At 37.8% G+C, this 15,043-nt stretch overlaps 1 protein-coding gene across 1 annotated transcript in view; it reads left to right on the forward strand.

Annotated features, from left to right (window-relative positions):
* Positions 1-15,043, forward strand: part of ralgapa2 (Ral GTPase activating protein catalytic subunit alpha 2) — a 193,705-nt gene that overhangs the window by 160,100 nt on the left and 18,562 nt on the right. Inside the window, exon 40 of the mRNA XM_042333340.1 lies at positions 5,421-5,542. Coding sequence (XP_042189274.1) covers positions 5,421-5,542 — 122 coding nt within the window. The remainder of the gene's footprint in view (positions 1-5,420; positions 5,543-15,043) is intronic.

Raw genomic sequence — 15,043 nt, forward strand, 5'->3', positions numbered from 1 at the left:
TGAGGAATAACAGAACATAATTTGAGAGCAGTCAACAAAGTAGATAGAAGTAAATTATCACAGCCATCTGAAATATCTGTTGAGAAGGTAGGATGTACAGATAGCCTGAGGTTACTGTTGTGGTCAATCGGCACAGGGCACTTCTATTCAGTATAATTACTTCATGTTGGCAAAACCAATTTGCATCTAAAATTGACACTGGGGTTCATCCGGCCATCCCCTCGACCTCCAAGTCCAACCTGGGTTATTGCATTTAATCCCTGTCATTTATCATCACTTACCAGTGATATACTTTTGTATTCTGACATCACTCATACAGCTGACCTTTAGTTGAAATCATCTATAATCATTTGGATACAGTAATAATTGCTGACTCAATATAATTATCCAGTATTGCTAAGGATACCAGTATTGCTAAGGATAACATTTTGACTACATTCTTATTTTGTAAGAGCTGCTCTTTGCAATCGAAAGACTATTTATTCAAAATAAATCCACTCAATCCATGACTGTTTATGGGACACTGCTCTGCACAATTGGCTGACATGTTTCGCCCACAAAATACAGTCAATCCACTTTACAATATATTCTGTGAAGCGCTTTGAGTTGTCTCAATGACGTTGATGAGGGGCTATATCAAAAGCAAGCATCATTATTATTTGATACTAAAAACTAAATTTTGTGTATTCTTGTTTGGAACAAGCAGTTCTACCCCCACCCTCCATCCTGGAAGCCCTTCACCTCACCCCTTCCCTTTCCTCCTTCAAAGCCTGTCTCAAGACCTTCCTCCCGCCCCCACCCCACTTGATTCCAACTCCCAGCTCTGATGCAAACTCTTGACTATCCAGCAACTTGGGACGTCATCCAATGTGAAAGGTGCTATATAAATGCAATTTGTTGTTAAAGATAGAAAGTCATCTTTGCAAAAATGTCCTCACTTTTTTTGAAAAGTATGCCAATTCTACTATCCTGTTTCTTTTGATATATGTTGAACACATTAGATAAGGGACGAAGTGTAGAGGAGCAGGAAATGATGGATATTTCTCAGACTGGTAGAATGGAACAAGTGAAGGGAACTCGTGTTGTGCTCTGGTGTCTATAAAGCACCACCGTGTTTTGCAATATGCGTGGATATAAGAGGGAAACATTAAAGTTTGTTGATACTAAATTGGGAGGAATTAAACAATAATTGCATCAGACTTTAGGAGGACTTTGGATAGACTAGAAAATGGTCGGGTAAAGGGAGTGGCAGTTTAACGCTAATAAATGTGAAGTATTGATTTTCAGGTAAAAGTCTGAACGATAAAATACTTACAGGAGTGGAGTCAAAAGAAACTCAACGGAAGAAGCAGAAGGATCTGGCAGTACAAATAAATTGCAGCCAATGATCTATGAGCCTGCTTCCCGAAGGTGGTCTCTCAGCACTTTTGTAGACCGAGATGGCTATTGTAAAACTAAAGGTTGTACTGCAGTTTCTGAAATTGCACCAATTAATTCACACTGTGTAGGTTATCTGGTTGAAAAAAAATAGTCCCATATAACAAAATGACTTGTTTCATTGGTACTGTTTCAGTTTTAAGTAGAGTTGTAATTTTGACAGCTAAACGAGCATTTTATTAAGTAGGAAGTACTGCACCAATGCTGACTTAAGAAGATTGTTGTAGCTTTTTTTGTTCTTTACCATGTTTAAATCGCTTGGCAAATCAAGATTTTTTTCCCCCCCGTTTCTAATAGGCCCCGGGTTCACAGTATTGTATATTGTCAAATTTTACTTTCACTGCTTTGTCTAGTTCTGATAAATTATCCAGCATGAAGCAAACTGTTCCTACTGCGTAGGTGTATCCTATCTGACAGAAATCACATCTGTTCCTACTTCAGTCAATATTTGTTCAAGAATGCTCAATAGCAGACCTGCAAAAATCATGTGCATTTATGATACTGGTGTGCCATATGGTTTTATTTACATTTTGTGCTATGCAGTTGAGTTATTTTATCATTTAGCTTTGATTTTTTTTATTATTATTATTAAAGCTTGATTTTACAAAGACCAGGAAAAATCCTGCACGACCAACCTTTCCTCATTTTTACTACTTTTCCTTGTTTTCATTGAGTATTAATCATTTGATGGATTTCTCATTAAGTGCCCTTTTTGCGTGCCTGTATTTACGTTGTTCACTAATGCACTTACCCCCAAAGTGACTCATTCTTACTGGCACCAGTTGCTATGGCAATCTGGACTCGATGTGCCTTTTGCACTCTGTGTTGGCCTCTAAGCTGCAACATAAAGAATTAATTGAATTGTAAAGGAATTTTTCATGTAAAATTTGATAATCGTTCCTTCTGTAAAATTCATTTATGCATCATAAAGAAGAATGGTTATCTCTTGTTAAATGTCTTCAGTATTCTTTACATTGAGTGTAACTGCATATCACATCTTGAATTATTGTCATTGTCTAAGGCTGTGATAATGTTAACGGACTCATCCTTCTGTTCATCATTTTGATTTAATCGGCTTTCTCGTTTAAAACAGTAATCACATTTAATGCTGATAATATTAATATTTCATTCATCCCTCAGTATTTTAGATTATTATCCAATAAGTACATACTGACTGGAATATGTATATGTAGAGTATTGAGAAAAAACGTTTTGTAAAGGGGTTGAAACATCCTTGTGTTTCTAAAGCTGCTTTAAACATAAAATGGAAAAAGTTCATTTTCGGAGTAACTCATCTTGAAATTTCGATTTACAGGGTTTTTTTTGGTTATAAAAGTAAATTGGATGGCTTTAATCTGTTCCTTCAACCTCAAGAAAAACTAAAATCTGCTACTTTTATGAACTAAATTATTTTGACTTAAGTTCCATCTTGGTTTATATATAACAAATAGATTTGTGAGCTCTTTAAGGGTTAAGGCATAAATTGGATAAAAGTCCTCATACATGCAGCAATGTACCATTGTTCCTGCTGCTTCCTTCAAAATGATGCATGTTGTCACGGTCCACATTAGTGGCTGCTGCTTGCCTTCATAAGTGAACTGACTATTGTACTAGATCATTTGGGTCTACATCAATTTGGAGCCCCGAGTCTTACTGTCTTTGCATACATTATTTAGTGAATGTCTCTGTTTTGTTAGCAGTTGTGTGCTGCATTGTATGCTTATGTGTTAGTTATGCAGGGCCTTTCATTAAACAGCAGGGTGTTATTAGCCATCTCCTGAAAGGGCTTTATATTGTTTCTGCCTTGTTTAAACTCAGCCCAGAAGCTGACTACAGACTATTGGCCAAGCAATGAATTGGCAACTGATGACAGGCCTATAGAGGACTTGAGGCTCAGGTGGCTCCCGGCCTCAACTTTAGCTGAGCTCTTTCAACAATTTGTCACGCCCAAGCCTACTCCTGCTGCGCCAGCACGTGCCAGCTTAGTGTCAAAGCGCCTGTTCGCCAGACGGACACACCAGCCCAACAGCCTGCTGTTGACGAGGCCAGTGGCTTGCTGTGGCAATATGGAGTGAAGAGGCCTAGCAACAGCCAGCATGTATTGCAGCAAAAGAAGGCTCCTAATGACTTCTGAATGGCATCAGTTGGTCCCTACAGAATTGACAGAGAATGTGTGCCCCTGCTCTTCCCAAATTAAGCAGGCTATTCATTAACTTGGGTCATCAGAATTTTGAGTCTCTTTTGACAATGGCCTAACCATAAATAAACTCTGGCCCATGTTTCAATTATAACGTTTATTGATGAGCATAGAAAGAATTGTGAAATAAAATAACTTGGGGTGTGGTGTACACTGATCAACCTTACACAACTTGACCCTTTGAGAGTGTTTCACTCAGCACTGTTTTAAGATTTTTCTACTTGTCTACTTGCATATCACATACAAGTCTTTTACCAGAAAATGTTTCTACTAAATTTCATATCGCCCAAAGCCCACCCCCAAAAAATAAACATTTGAAGAATGAGACAATTATTCATTTACTACACAACTAAAGTAAAACATTTGGAGCAAATGGCTGAGGTTAATTTATTCATTTTATTTTCAGACTTTTTTCATGAAATGCTCTTAAGTAGTCTGGTTTTGTTTGAGTGCTTCTGAATCAGTGTCCGTCAACTTGCCGCTCTGAAAGAGAATGGATGGCATCAGGTTTTACAAGGAGCAGGATTTTGTGCATGATTTATTACTGTATTTTGTTACTGCTTCTGTGGAACTTTACACAAAGAGAGAAAATAAAAGCTCTCCACAATGCATCATGAAAAGCAGCTACAAGCAGGGGTCCTATTAGGGCAGCTGCCAGGTTGTTGAACCCTGTCATGATTTTAACTTATTGGTGACTGGTTTTGATTACCGCACCACTTCCAAGTTTTACTCTGGTCATAGGAAAGCAATTCAGTGGTGTTTTATTGCAGATAATGTCATCAGATTTTTAACAGTGCATTTCTTGTATGGGGGAGAGTGGTATTTTGCTGCTATTTTCTCTTAGTTTTAAACTTAGGTTAAATAATATTTTGTGGCAGGTTTGATGTGCATTGATTATGAACTTTGATGCTGCTGAAATTGTATACTGTGCAGTGGTGCATTGACTTCTTCCTAAGATGTCGATGTTAAGTTCATTTTAAATGGTTTTGACTGATTCAAGGTTTATGGCATATAGCAGCCAGATTTTTGTTAAAAGGTGGACTGTGGAAAAATACTTCCTCACTTAGGATTGAACTGCTTGCACAGAGATTTGCATGTGAAAGAAAGAGCATGTGTTTTTATAGCGCTTTAACATGTCAAAATGTCTTAAAGCACTTCATGGGTAATTACTGTCAAGTGTAGTGACTATTTTGTAGGCAAATGCAGCAACCATATGCACCAGCTAGGTCCCACAAACAGCCATGAAGTAATCTAGAGGATATGTGCCTTAAAAAATATAATATTGCTCGATGTTCCCTTTTCTTACAGTATGGGATGAATGTTTGTCAACATGTTAAATTCTGAGGATGTGTGCAACAATAGAAGCCTTGTAAATATGAGTGGACATTTTTACTTTCCTCAACTCAAGCGCTCATTTCCTATTTAGGTATTTCAAAATATATTCTGCTGAAGTGAAACTACAAATGATTTACAAAACTGTTGTATTACTGATGTAATTATACATGCTGGTTATTGTGTGTGACATCTGTTTTCAGTGAACATAATTCATCTGAGTAGTTTAATTTATAGTACCTGTGCTATTAAATAAAAGGAAAAACTGCAAGTAGATGTATAATAATGGAACAATCGAGTTTGCAATATTATAAGTATTTGATTTCACTTAACAAAATGTAATATATGTTTTGATTAAGGACTCACTTTTAAAGTGGGCTTAATCATGGTGTTGAGGACTTTTAATATGCTTACTTGTTTGTGCTGGTGGAGATATCCTTAACCTGCTGTATAGCTATGAAGAAAGAGCTCAGTACGTTGAAGCAATAGTTCAGCAACACAAAGAGATCATGACATTTGAAGATTTTGCAGCTCAAGTCTTCTCCCCTACCCCAAGCTACTCGCTCAGTAACATGGGTAAGTCTGCATTATTCTTTTATTTATGGAGCATTTCAGTGACAGATGTACACCAATTTTCTGCAGATAAACGCTTACAAATTCAAGACCATCTTTCTTCCTTATAATAAACTAATGAATATCAAAAGAAATGAAGGTGCTCATTTAAATTTTTTGTATCAAAGCTGTTCCTTCATCAATTTTCAAGCCTTTTCTCTCAGTTGGCTGGTTAACCTTCCAATCCAGCTAGGTTAATGAACTTGCCGAGAATAATGTCTTCACATGGAGTGTAGGGTACGGATTACTTGCTGTGCAGTGAATGTGTTATACAGGACTTTGCCTGAATTAGTAGTCAATTGAGGGTGCACGATCTGACAGCACAGGAGTTGTTGATATTTCATATTGATGATGCAACTGCTCAGTTTGTAAAGGAGGCTTGCACAGTAATGCTCTAGAATCCAGGTGAAATGCACGTCAGTTATTGAGAGGCAAGGCTAAATGCAAATAAAAGTTAAAAATGTTCAATTGACTGCTTTAAACTTTTGACTTCCTTCCAAAATATCATGCAAGTGCTCTTCAAAATTCATGATCTTTCTGCAGGGTATATGCCTTCATATTATAAATGTTTCAAAGTGACGAGTAGAATCCTTAGATTAGCTTGTTGACTTTAACGTGTCTTTGTTCCTATTCATTAAGTATCTTTGCATTCAGGCTGAAATTTACTTGTGCTTTGTTAAGACAAAATATTCCTGGGAAGTGATAACATTTAGTTCCAGCATAGAGCATTCAGAACAGGATACCAGGGTTACATTTTCTGCTCTGACTGACCCTCTTAATTGGGGCTAAGAAGAGCTCTCACCCCAAGCTCCACAAACAACAAGAGAGGTTTGCATGAAGAAACTCTTGTGACCCATTTATCTCATTCTTCCAGACTACTCACCCTACCATCTTCACTTGACAGCATAAAGCTGTTTCTTAAATGAGTTGCGGTGCTGAACATCAGTTAATTTTTTTAAAAAAAGCAGTTAAAGACGCAGTGGTGCTACAAGCTTTTAAAAAGCTTGAACTTTGAAACTTAGAGATTTAAATACATTTTGTAATTAGCTGGTTAAAAAAGATTAATACTGCAGCCAGAGTATTGATTGGATTTCTGAAACCCATTGAGACCACCAATGGAAGGGGGAAGGAATTTACAAGACACAGAAACCACACTAGTCAGAGAAATGTTTTCTGAAGCTTTCTGATACCTTTGCACAGTAAATTCCTGGTAACTCATCACCTGGACCAATAGAAAAGTGCGAGCATTTTTTTTGCAAACCCTTGCAGGAAATTGCGGAGGGCTTTGGTAAATTTTGCGGGGAAAATTGCAGAGCTGATTGGTGTTGCTGCTATTGAGGTATATTTTACTACTGCATTTTTTAACTTTGTTGATGAAAACTAAACAAGGAAATAATATTAGATTGTTACAAAAACTATATATTGATTACTTCTTTAACATAAACTGGATGGTCCAATTTTATGGGGGGTAATGGGGACGCCAGCGAGTCTTCAGGAGCTCACCACCTCCTGCAAATCACCACACACAGACCCAGACACCCAGAGAGAGATGCACAGAGAGAGACACACGCACTCACAGACAGAGACACACACTCACAGACACAGAGAGAGAGATACATATTCACAGACACAAAGAGACGCACACACATTCACAGACACACACACTCACAGACAGAGAGAGACACGCGCACACTCAGACTCAGAGAGAGAGACACACACTCACATACACACACACTCAGAGACACAGAGAGACACACAGACATATAGATAGACATACAGACACAGTGAGACATATTCTCAGGGAAAGAGACCACACACAAGCACGCGTATAGACATAAAGCGACATACACAGACAGAGATTCACACAGACACTCATAAACATACACACATATAGAAGAGACATAGCACACTCACATAGAGACACACAAAACAGCAGGGCCTCCCAAGCGTAGCCCATTTGCTACTTGCACCACACTGCACATGTGATTCCGGAGCTGCTCCGTGCACAGTGACGTCAGTTAAACAGCGGGAGAGAGCCGTGGGCCAGAAACTACATTTATGCTGGGTTTGTAGCTTGCGAGGGTCTTTGTAGCGTAAAAGGTGCAGCTGTACTTTTCTATTGGCCCAGCTCATCACTCCAAGGGTAAATGATTTAGTGACGAGTTATCCAGAGTGGCCAGTTAGAGCATCTGTATAAATAATAAAATAAATAAATGCAGCTGGGATATTGATAGCTTGATGACTTAAACCATAGCGGCAAGTTAAACAAGGGTCAAATTATCAGGAGTTCACTGTATTTGCATTAGTATTTAATTGCCAATTGTGCAGTTTTAGTAATGTGAGGGACACCCCAAAAGTAATGTCTCTTATTTATTTTGAGAAGATTGGTAAGTGATCTAGTAATGAAAAACATACACAAGATACTTTGATATATCCCGCCCCTGCTGTGAAAGTTTTGTTTACTTCTAACCAGATGGAGGTATGTGAAAGCAGTCCAAAATGGCACCTAGCATTGATACTCGTGTTAAGCAGACAACAGTAATTGAATTTACTCAGGGGATATCACCGATTGAGATTCACCATTGCTCGATGAAAGTGTATGGACAGTTATGTGTTGATGCGAGTACTGTAAACTGCTGGATAAATCATGTGAAAAGTGGAGAAACTGAACTTCAAGATGGGTCTCCCAGTGGGCGGGCGGCAACAGTTGTTAATGAAGAGAATACCCAGAAAGGTGATGAACTGATCCACAAAGATCGACGCATCACTCAGCAGGAGTTGAGTGAGAGTCTCGGTATCGGTCATTGTGCCGTAGACATGATTATTGGTAACCTTGGTTACTCTAAAGTTTGTGCACGGTGTGTTCCACAAATGTTAGCCGTGTCTCACAGGAAACCAGAAAGGCCATTGGCACATTATTTTACTATAACGGCATTGATTTCACATTGGCGAAGTGTGCAGATCGTGATGGTGATTTTGTGGGAAAATATCTGCACTGGTGTATTTAAAAACCGTTTCTTTTGGGTCTATGTTAAGTTTTGTAAAGTAACAATTAAAGAATTGTGAGAAAATAGGAGGCATTACTTTTGGGGTATCCCTCGTAGCAATAGTATGTCCAAAAGAAAATCATACTTTCTGACAACAAGTGACGTTTGGACAGTTACTAACATCTAATTGGAGAAGTAAATCTTTATTAATTAAACAGCAATTAATAAACTGTTCACTCTAATAGCATTATATATTCAGGAAATCCAGGGAAGAAAGTCTAATGCATTATTACACTATCTGGCCTATAAAACTAGGGATACCTTCCAATATGCTTCTTTACTGTATGTTATGAAGCAATTATTGTGATTACCCCCACTATATTGTATCATGTAAAATATTTTGGTTCTCAAGACTTTGTTCCAATGAGGATGCATTATAAGCATTGATAAAATGAAGCTGTTTGGATGCCAGTGTAGAAACATTTGTAAACGTTCAGTTGTCAAGCAAAGAAAATGCATAACTAGTCAGCCCCTTTTGTAATGAGACACTTAATTCTTCAGCTTTGAGGCTTAAATAAAGTTCTGCGTGTTATTCAATTATTTGCTCTTGTTCAGCTTCACATATTTGTTAATAAACACTCTACATTAAAGCCATAAAATAAAGAAAATAAATTAAATTCACTGCAACCCATTTAGAAATTTGGATTGAAGTATAAAACGTTGACTAATACGATCAGCCATGCGTCATTGTAGCGCACTGTTTGCTAATGTCAGTGTGCATTTGTGGCTTTGTAAGTAGATAAGAGTTGCATGCTTGTATTGGTCGTCCATAGCAGCAGGCTTTGCAGATAAGCTTACTGACACTGGCAGAACCAAAGATAGCCAGCATTAATCGCATAATCATTCTCTTAGGAACAGGAAGAGGAACAGAGCGGGAAAAAAACTGTCTCACTTCTATTGCACTTTCATTACAGCTTCAGAAACATAGGAGCTATGTATTCCATTACTGCAAGAGGACAACTGAATAGCTTTAATGACACCCAGAATCGCCTTACAAAAAGAGGAGAAAGGGCAAGCCTGGTAGTAGCATTGGTAGTGGTCGTATTGAATTCTTGACTCGAAATTCATATCTGCTGAGTACTCTTTGGGTTCCTGCACCAGATTGCTATGCAAAGTCTGCGTGCTGGACATGATGGGTTTCAGCTATGATGCACAAATAGCTACCAGCACGCACTTTCAAGATTCATACACAGCCAATTGCACAGCAATGCCTTGCAGAGCATACTCCAGTAGAAGTTTAAAAAAAAGTTTAACATTTTCAAGAGAAAGTGAGGAGGACAGAAAAGTAGTATGAGAAAAGAAATAGCATTTCAGAGGACAACATTTGATGATGAAGGAGATAAAAATGTGAATTATCCTTTGCTAATATAAGAAGAGTTTTCTGTAGAGTTTCAAAAGTGCAATATCAAATCTATTTAATGAGAATAACCACTTTGAAGCTTTTCCAAAATGTCTCTGATAAATTTTACAAGAGAAAACATTCATGTAATGTGCATTTATGGTGATGCTGGACTAAATTGCTACCAGGAACCTATTTCTTCCCCAGCAGCTGACATAGTGCCTTTAATTGGAGGACTGAACTATTGATGAACAGTGAAATGTGTTGATAATCTGCTGCTTATATGCCTTCAATCTGCTGTAACAGAAGAATGATTTGGTTTATGAATCATTGTCAAGCTTATTCGCATAGTTGGCAGAGTGGTGTGTTGCTCTGGTTTCATGGAGCATTAGCAGTTGGTAAAAAGAACCATAGAACCGTAGAAGTAGCTTCAGTACAGTAACAGGGAGTCTTTATTTCAGATAATTACAATATTGATTAGCATTAGAGTAAAAAAAATACAATATTTGCATCTGGAGTTGCCTAGATTGACAATAGTGAATCAAGTTCATTACCACAAGTACAGCAGAGTCCCCACATGTTTATTACTCTAATGTATTAGTACTCAGAATGGAGTTCCCATAGATCAGCCTGATGCACTTCCAGTTATTGTCCAAACTCTCAGATGGAACTTCAGCTGCAAATTAGGTTTTCGATCCATGGGCACTGAAACAACAGCACCTTTACATTTGTAATGCAGAGCTGCCCTCCAACACAGGGTAGCAATCAGCAATTGGTAAAGTAGAAGTGGTTCTTTGGAGGTTTATTTAATAATAATATCGAATGGGACAAATTTCTGTCATTTTCAAAGCTGCAATATGTAGAAAAATTAAATGATCTGAATGAAACTAGTTTCAAATATAGCAGCTGTTTTACGTATTGAGTCTGAAGTCTTTTCAGGTCATCTATTTATGGCTGTTAGGCCTTTTGTTCATTGCATAGTGAGTGCATTGTCGTGAATAAACATAATGGACCTCATTACGCTCATTTACCAATGTTTTATTGAGCTTTGAATCAGGTAGAGTAGAGAAAGGTAAGAAACTTTACTGTTAATTTTTCACAGAAAGTCCAGGTAGCCATGGGCTTTAGATTTTGAAATGTAGGGCAGTTACGGTAAGACAGTCAACGTGGAATATGGTGTTTTTTTAAAAAAACAGTTCCATAGTGCAGTCAGTTAATAGGAGATTGTGCTTTTTGAGTCTATACTGGAGATTTAGTTTCTGAGGTTGCTAAGGCAATAAAAAGATTGGTGTCATTTTCAATTATGTTCTTTACTGACATTGCGTTATCCAGTGTACAAAAGACTCAACATCCATAAATAGATGACCTAAAAAGACTTCAGATTCAAAATTGTCATGTTATGCACAACCTGTGGTGTTTGTCTTGTGGAGGAGCTGATTTAATTACTGTCATATTGTTCACTGTAAAGTGCCTTTGACTCAGTACCCCAGTTAAAGTGCTCCAAGACATTATCCTCCATGAAGAGCACTATATAAATGCAAGTTGTTGTTGATTCATGGTGCTCCATTTAGCTCCCCTGGTTAAAGAATTTCCATTTGTTATTGATACTCCACAAAGCCATAAAATATTATTTTCGAGATGAGATATTTCATCTTGCTTTCTTTAAAGTACTTGGAGAGCATTTATACCATTCCATATTGCATTTATATAACACCTTGAAATATTTGAATATTACCTCAAGCTCGAGAGGTGTACCACAAAGGCTACAATTGTTTTTTTAAATGCCTTCAGTTTTCTGTAACTTACTGACGTTCATGCTAGAATTCTACAGGTACCAGCAAGCTTCAGAAACTTGAGCCAGACAGTACATGCTGGCAGGCTATTCAACCAAGGAGGACCATCACAGCTGAGTTCTTAACCTGACATCTGTATGCATATTTTCAGAAGAGTGTACAGATGGAAACCTCACTAATGGATACTGAAATCCATTCTCATGCCCCAGCACTACCTTGGTTGGCTAAGATGGGGTAACTTTGTATGGACTATCATGGGAACTATCACATTGCTTGTGAGTCTCCTCTTTTTGCCCCCTCTCTTCTCCTATGAGCAGTCAAATAGCCTCCCAGCACTGTTCCCCTCTCTCCTCCTCACCCCCCCCCCAAAAAAAAAAGAGTTGGAGGCTTTTTGTTAAAAGAGATTTTTCGTAATCATGAGGATGTAGAAATTATTGCATTCAAATTTCTTTTTTAACAAATCTCCAGGTACTTTAATTGAATGTAAAATAAATTGATCAGCAAAGTAGATGTAATGTAGATTGTAATGGTCCAAATGTAGATCATTCTCGAGCACAAGCGGCCATAAGTGGCTCAGTGCCTACAGAGCTGCTCAAGGGTTAAACTTTCATTGCTCCATTGAACATTGTGGTTCATTACTTAATTACATCTTAACCAAGACAGCAATGAGATTGCTGAGGTTTTGTTTTTGTAGTTATATGTGGTTCATACATAATGCATATGAGAAAGCAGCAGCTATGGTAAAACAAAGCCAATCTGGTTTCATATTCACTGGTGTTGTGATGTACTGTATTTTGTGTGGAAGAGATGATTCAGAATTTTTTTTCACATAGTATTGAAAAGGAAGAGAAGAATATAATAATCTCTGTTGTTGATTAAAATGTCTAATTGTCACTGTTTTGATGATTTAACAGTACGCAGTAGAAATTGTCGTACTCTGGCGTTACAAAGGCCCTATTCAAAGTCGTTCAGAAAAGAGTGTGTTGAAATTACACAGCAGTGTTCACTGCTATTCTCAAGGGGGAAGATGGCTTTCAACTGACAAGTATTATTAATTATCACTTTCTTTTCAGGACAACCCCATTCCCACCCCCCCCCCCCATGTAATTGTTTACCTGCAAGTTACATTTATGTTGTTTTCATATTCTGTCAATGTGACCGTTTTTAATTGCAGTGGAAAATGTCTTGTTTTAGAGTGGAACAAACATCCCTGTCTGTAGAATGTGGTAAAGCGAGCAATTTGAAGCAATTTTCATCTTCTGAGTTCAGTAAATGCTTTAAAATGTGTATGTATGCATGTACCTTCATGTATGATGACTGTGTTTGAAGCAGGTGTCACCTCCTTTCCCTCTCCCTTTCTGAATACTGCTGTAATTGTTATGGATACAACATATTATAGTAACATTTTACAGACTACTGCCAATTAGGTTTTAATCTTGCCCTTTAAGGAAACCTACAATAGGGAAAATGGCAGTGTTATGAAGAAGACTTTTCCACTAGCTGTATGTGACTTGGGAGTCAATCATTCCTCTCCATTTGTGGTTTGTACAAGCAGTACATTTACACTTCAGTTATACAATGTTTTTCTTCCCTGAATTAACCTTATGTGACAAAAAGTGATCACTAGTTGATCGTTTACAATACATTATCCATTATTAATTTTGTGTTCTTTTTAAATATTTAACTTTAATTGTGTACTTGAAAAGGCATACATGACTAAGGTAAAACTTTATTAGGATTTAATATTATTAATTTAATTCTCAGTTTTTAAAAAAAGTTAGATAATTTCCTTTCAATGTTGAATTGCATCATTTAAATCTAACTTATGTGTTGAATATGTGATTATAAATACAGGGTCAGGGATGGTGCATAGTTGAGTTTTATTCAAAGTACTCTCCCAAATTATAAGAAAAAAATTATATAACTCCTAAACTTTTTGTCATGGTTTTGTATAGATCAGATCTTCCCTCCCTGCCAGTCAGGTCCAGTGATACCACTGATGCACCTCCTGCTTCCAAAATAACACTTCAAACGTGCCTAAGAACGAACCTGGAGGTATGAGAAGGCAAGCTGAATGTGAGGTTCTTTGCTACCCCAGACAATGGCATGGTGTCCTGTTGTTCTAGTTCTACACTCAAGTCTATTTGAAGTTACACTCCCCACTATTTCCTACAAAGTCAGTTTGGATATATGTCCAAGCTTCCCTCCCATTGTGTCATCATCAGACTGACCTAAGGGAGGGCAAGTAAAGATTTTGTCATTTATGACAGGGAAAAAAAGAAAAACCTAGTCATTTCCTCTAAGCAATCTGGGAGTATTTTGAATAAAACATTCCCATTAGGCTTGCATCCTTTTTTATTTTAAAATTGACATTTGTATTTCAATCCTAGTGTATTTGGTTAGAACTGCTTTGTTTGTATTCAATTCATTTTGTATTTTGTGTGTCTCTCCCTCTCTCTTCAGATTTAAATATTTAAAGGTCTGATTACAGTAATTGTTAAAGGTAAGGCTCCCACTATATTGGGTACAATAAGTGCATCACGCCAGTTTGTTGATTATGCTTTACTAATAAACTTGTCCTTTATGTTGCGAGCAAAGCTAGCTTCACTGCTACCTTATCACAGCTACTAATTAAAAATGATGTGCTTTGAAACGAGTGGTGCTGGGAATTAACACCTGACTAGGTAGTAGCAATAACAATACTGCTATACTAATGGTACTTCCCTTTTTCTGCATGTCTGAGCTTTAACTGAAAGCTAATACTTTTGCCTGTGTGCCCGGGGCTGAATCTGACATTAACACCTGCCATATTGGAGAATGTCTTTGTCACTCATGCTTTTGTTTGGATTGCTTCAGGGGAACCACTGGGAGTTAAGTCCATTTACGTTTTGTATTTTAAGCACCACGCAATTGGATTTTGAAACTGGAGAGATAAGAAGTGGCACGTGCTGAGCCCGTCTTTCGAGCCAGCTTGGCTTAATAAGTAGTTTCAGGAGGGCAGATTGCTGAGCCTGGGTTTCTGAATGGAACAGCTGGGGAAGGAAGGAAACACAAAAGAGAAGTAGACAGAGTGGCATAAACCTGGAGAATTGTGGGTGGGGCGTTGGACACAGGGAGCAGGCCGACCACACGCCAGGTGTGACCTTTTCTAGCTCGTTGGTTCTGCTTGTTTGTCTGGTCAATTTAAAACTCACTGATAGAAATGAGGAATGTGACAGTCTGCTTGCTGCTGCCAGAAATAGGAGGAGCCAGCCCGAAGCTGATGGACTGCAGTGATTAACCCTCT

The sequence above is a fragment of the Callorhinchus milii genome, unplaced genomic scaffold (assembly GCF_018977255.1).
Source record: "Callorhinchus milii isolate IMCB2004 unplaced genomic scaffold, IMCB_Cmil_1.0 Scaffold3, whole genome shotgun sequence".
NCBI classification, from domain to species: Eukaryota; Metazoa; Chordata; class Chondrichthyes; order Chimaeriformes; family Callorhinchidae; genus Callorhinchus; species Callorhinchus milii.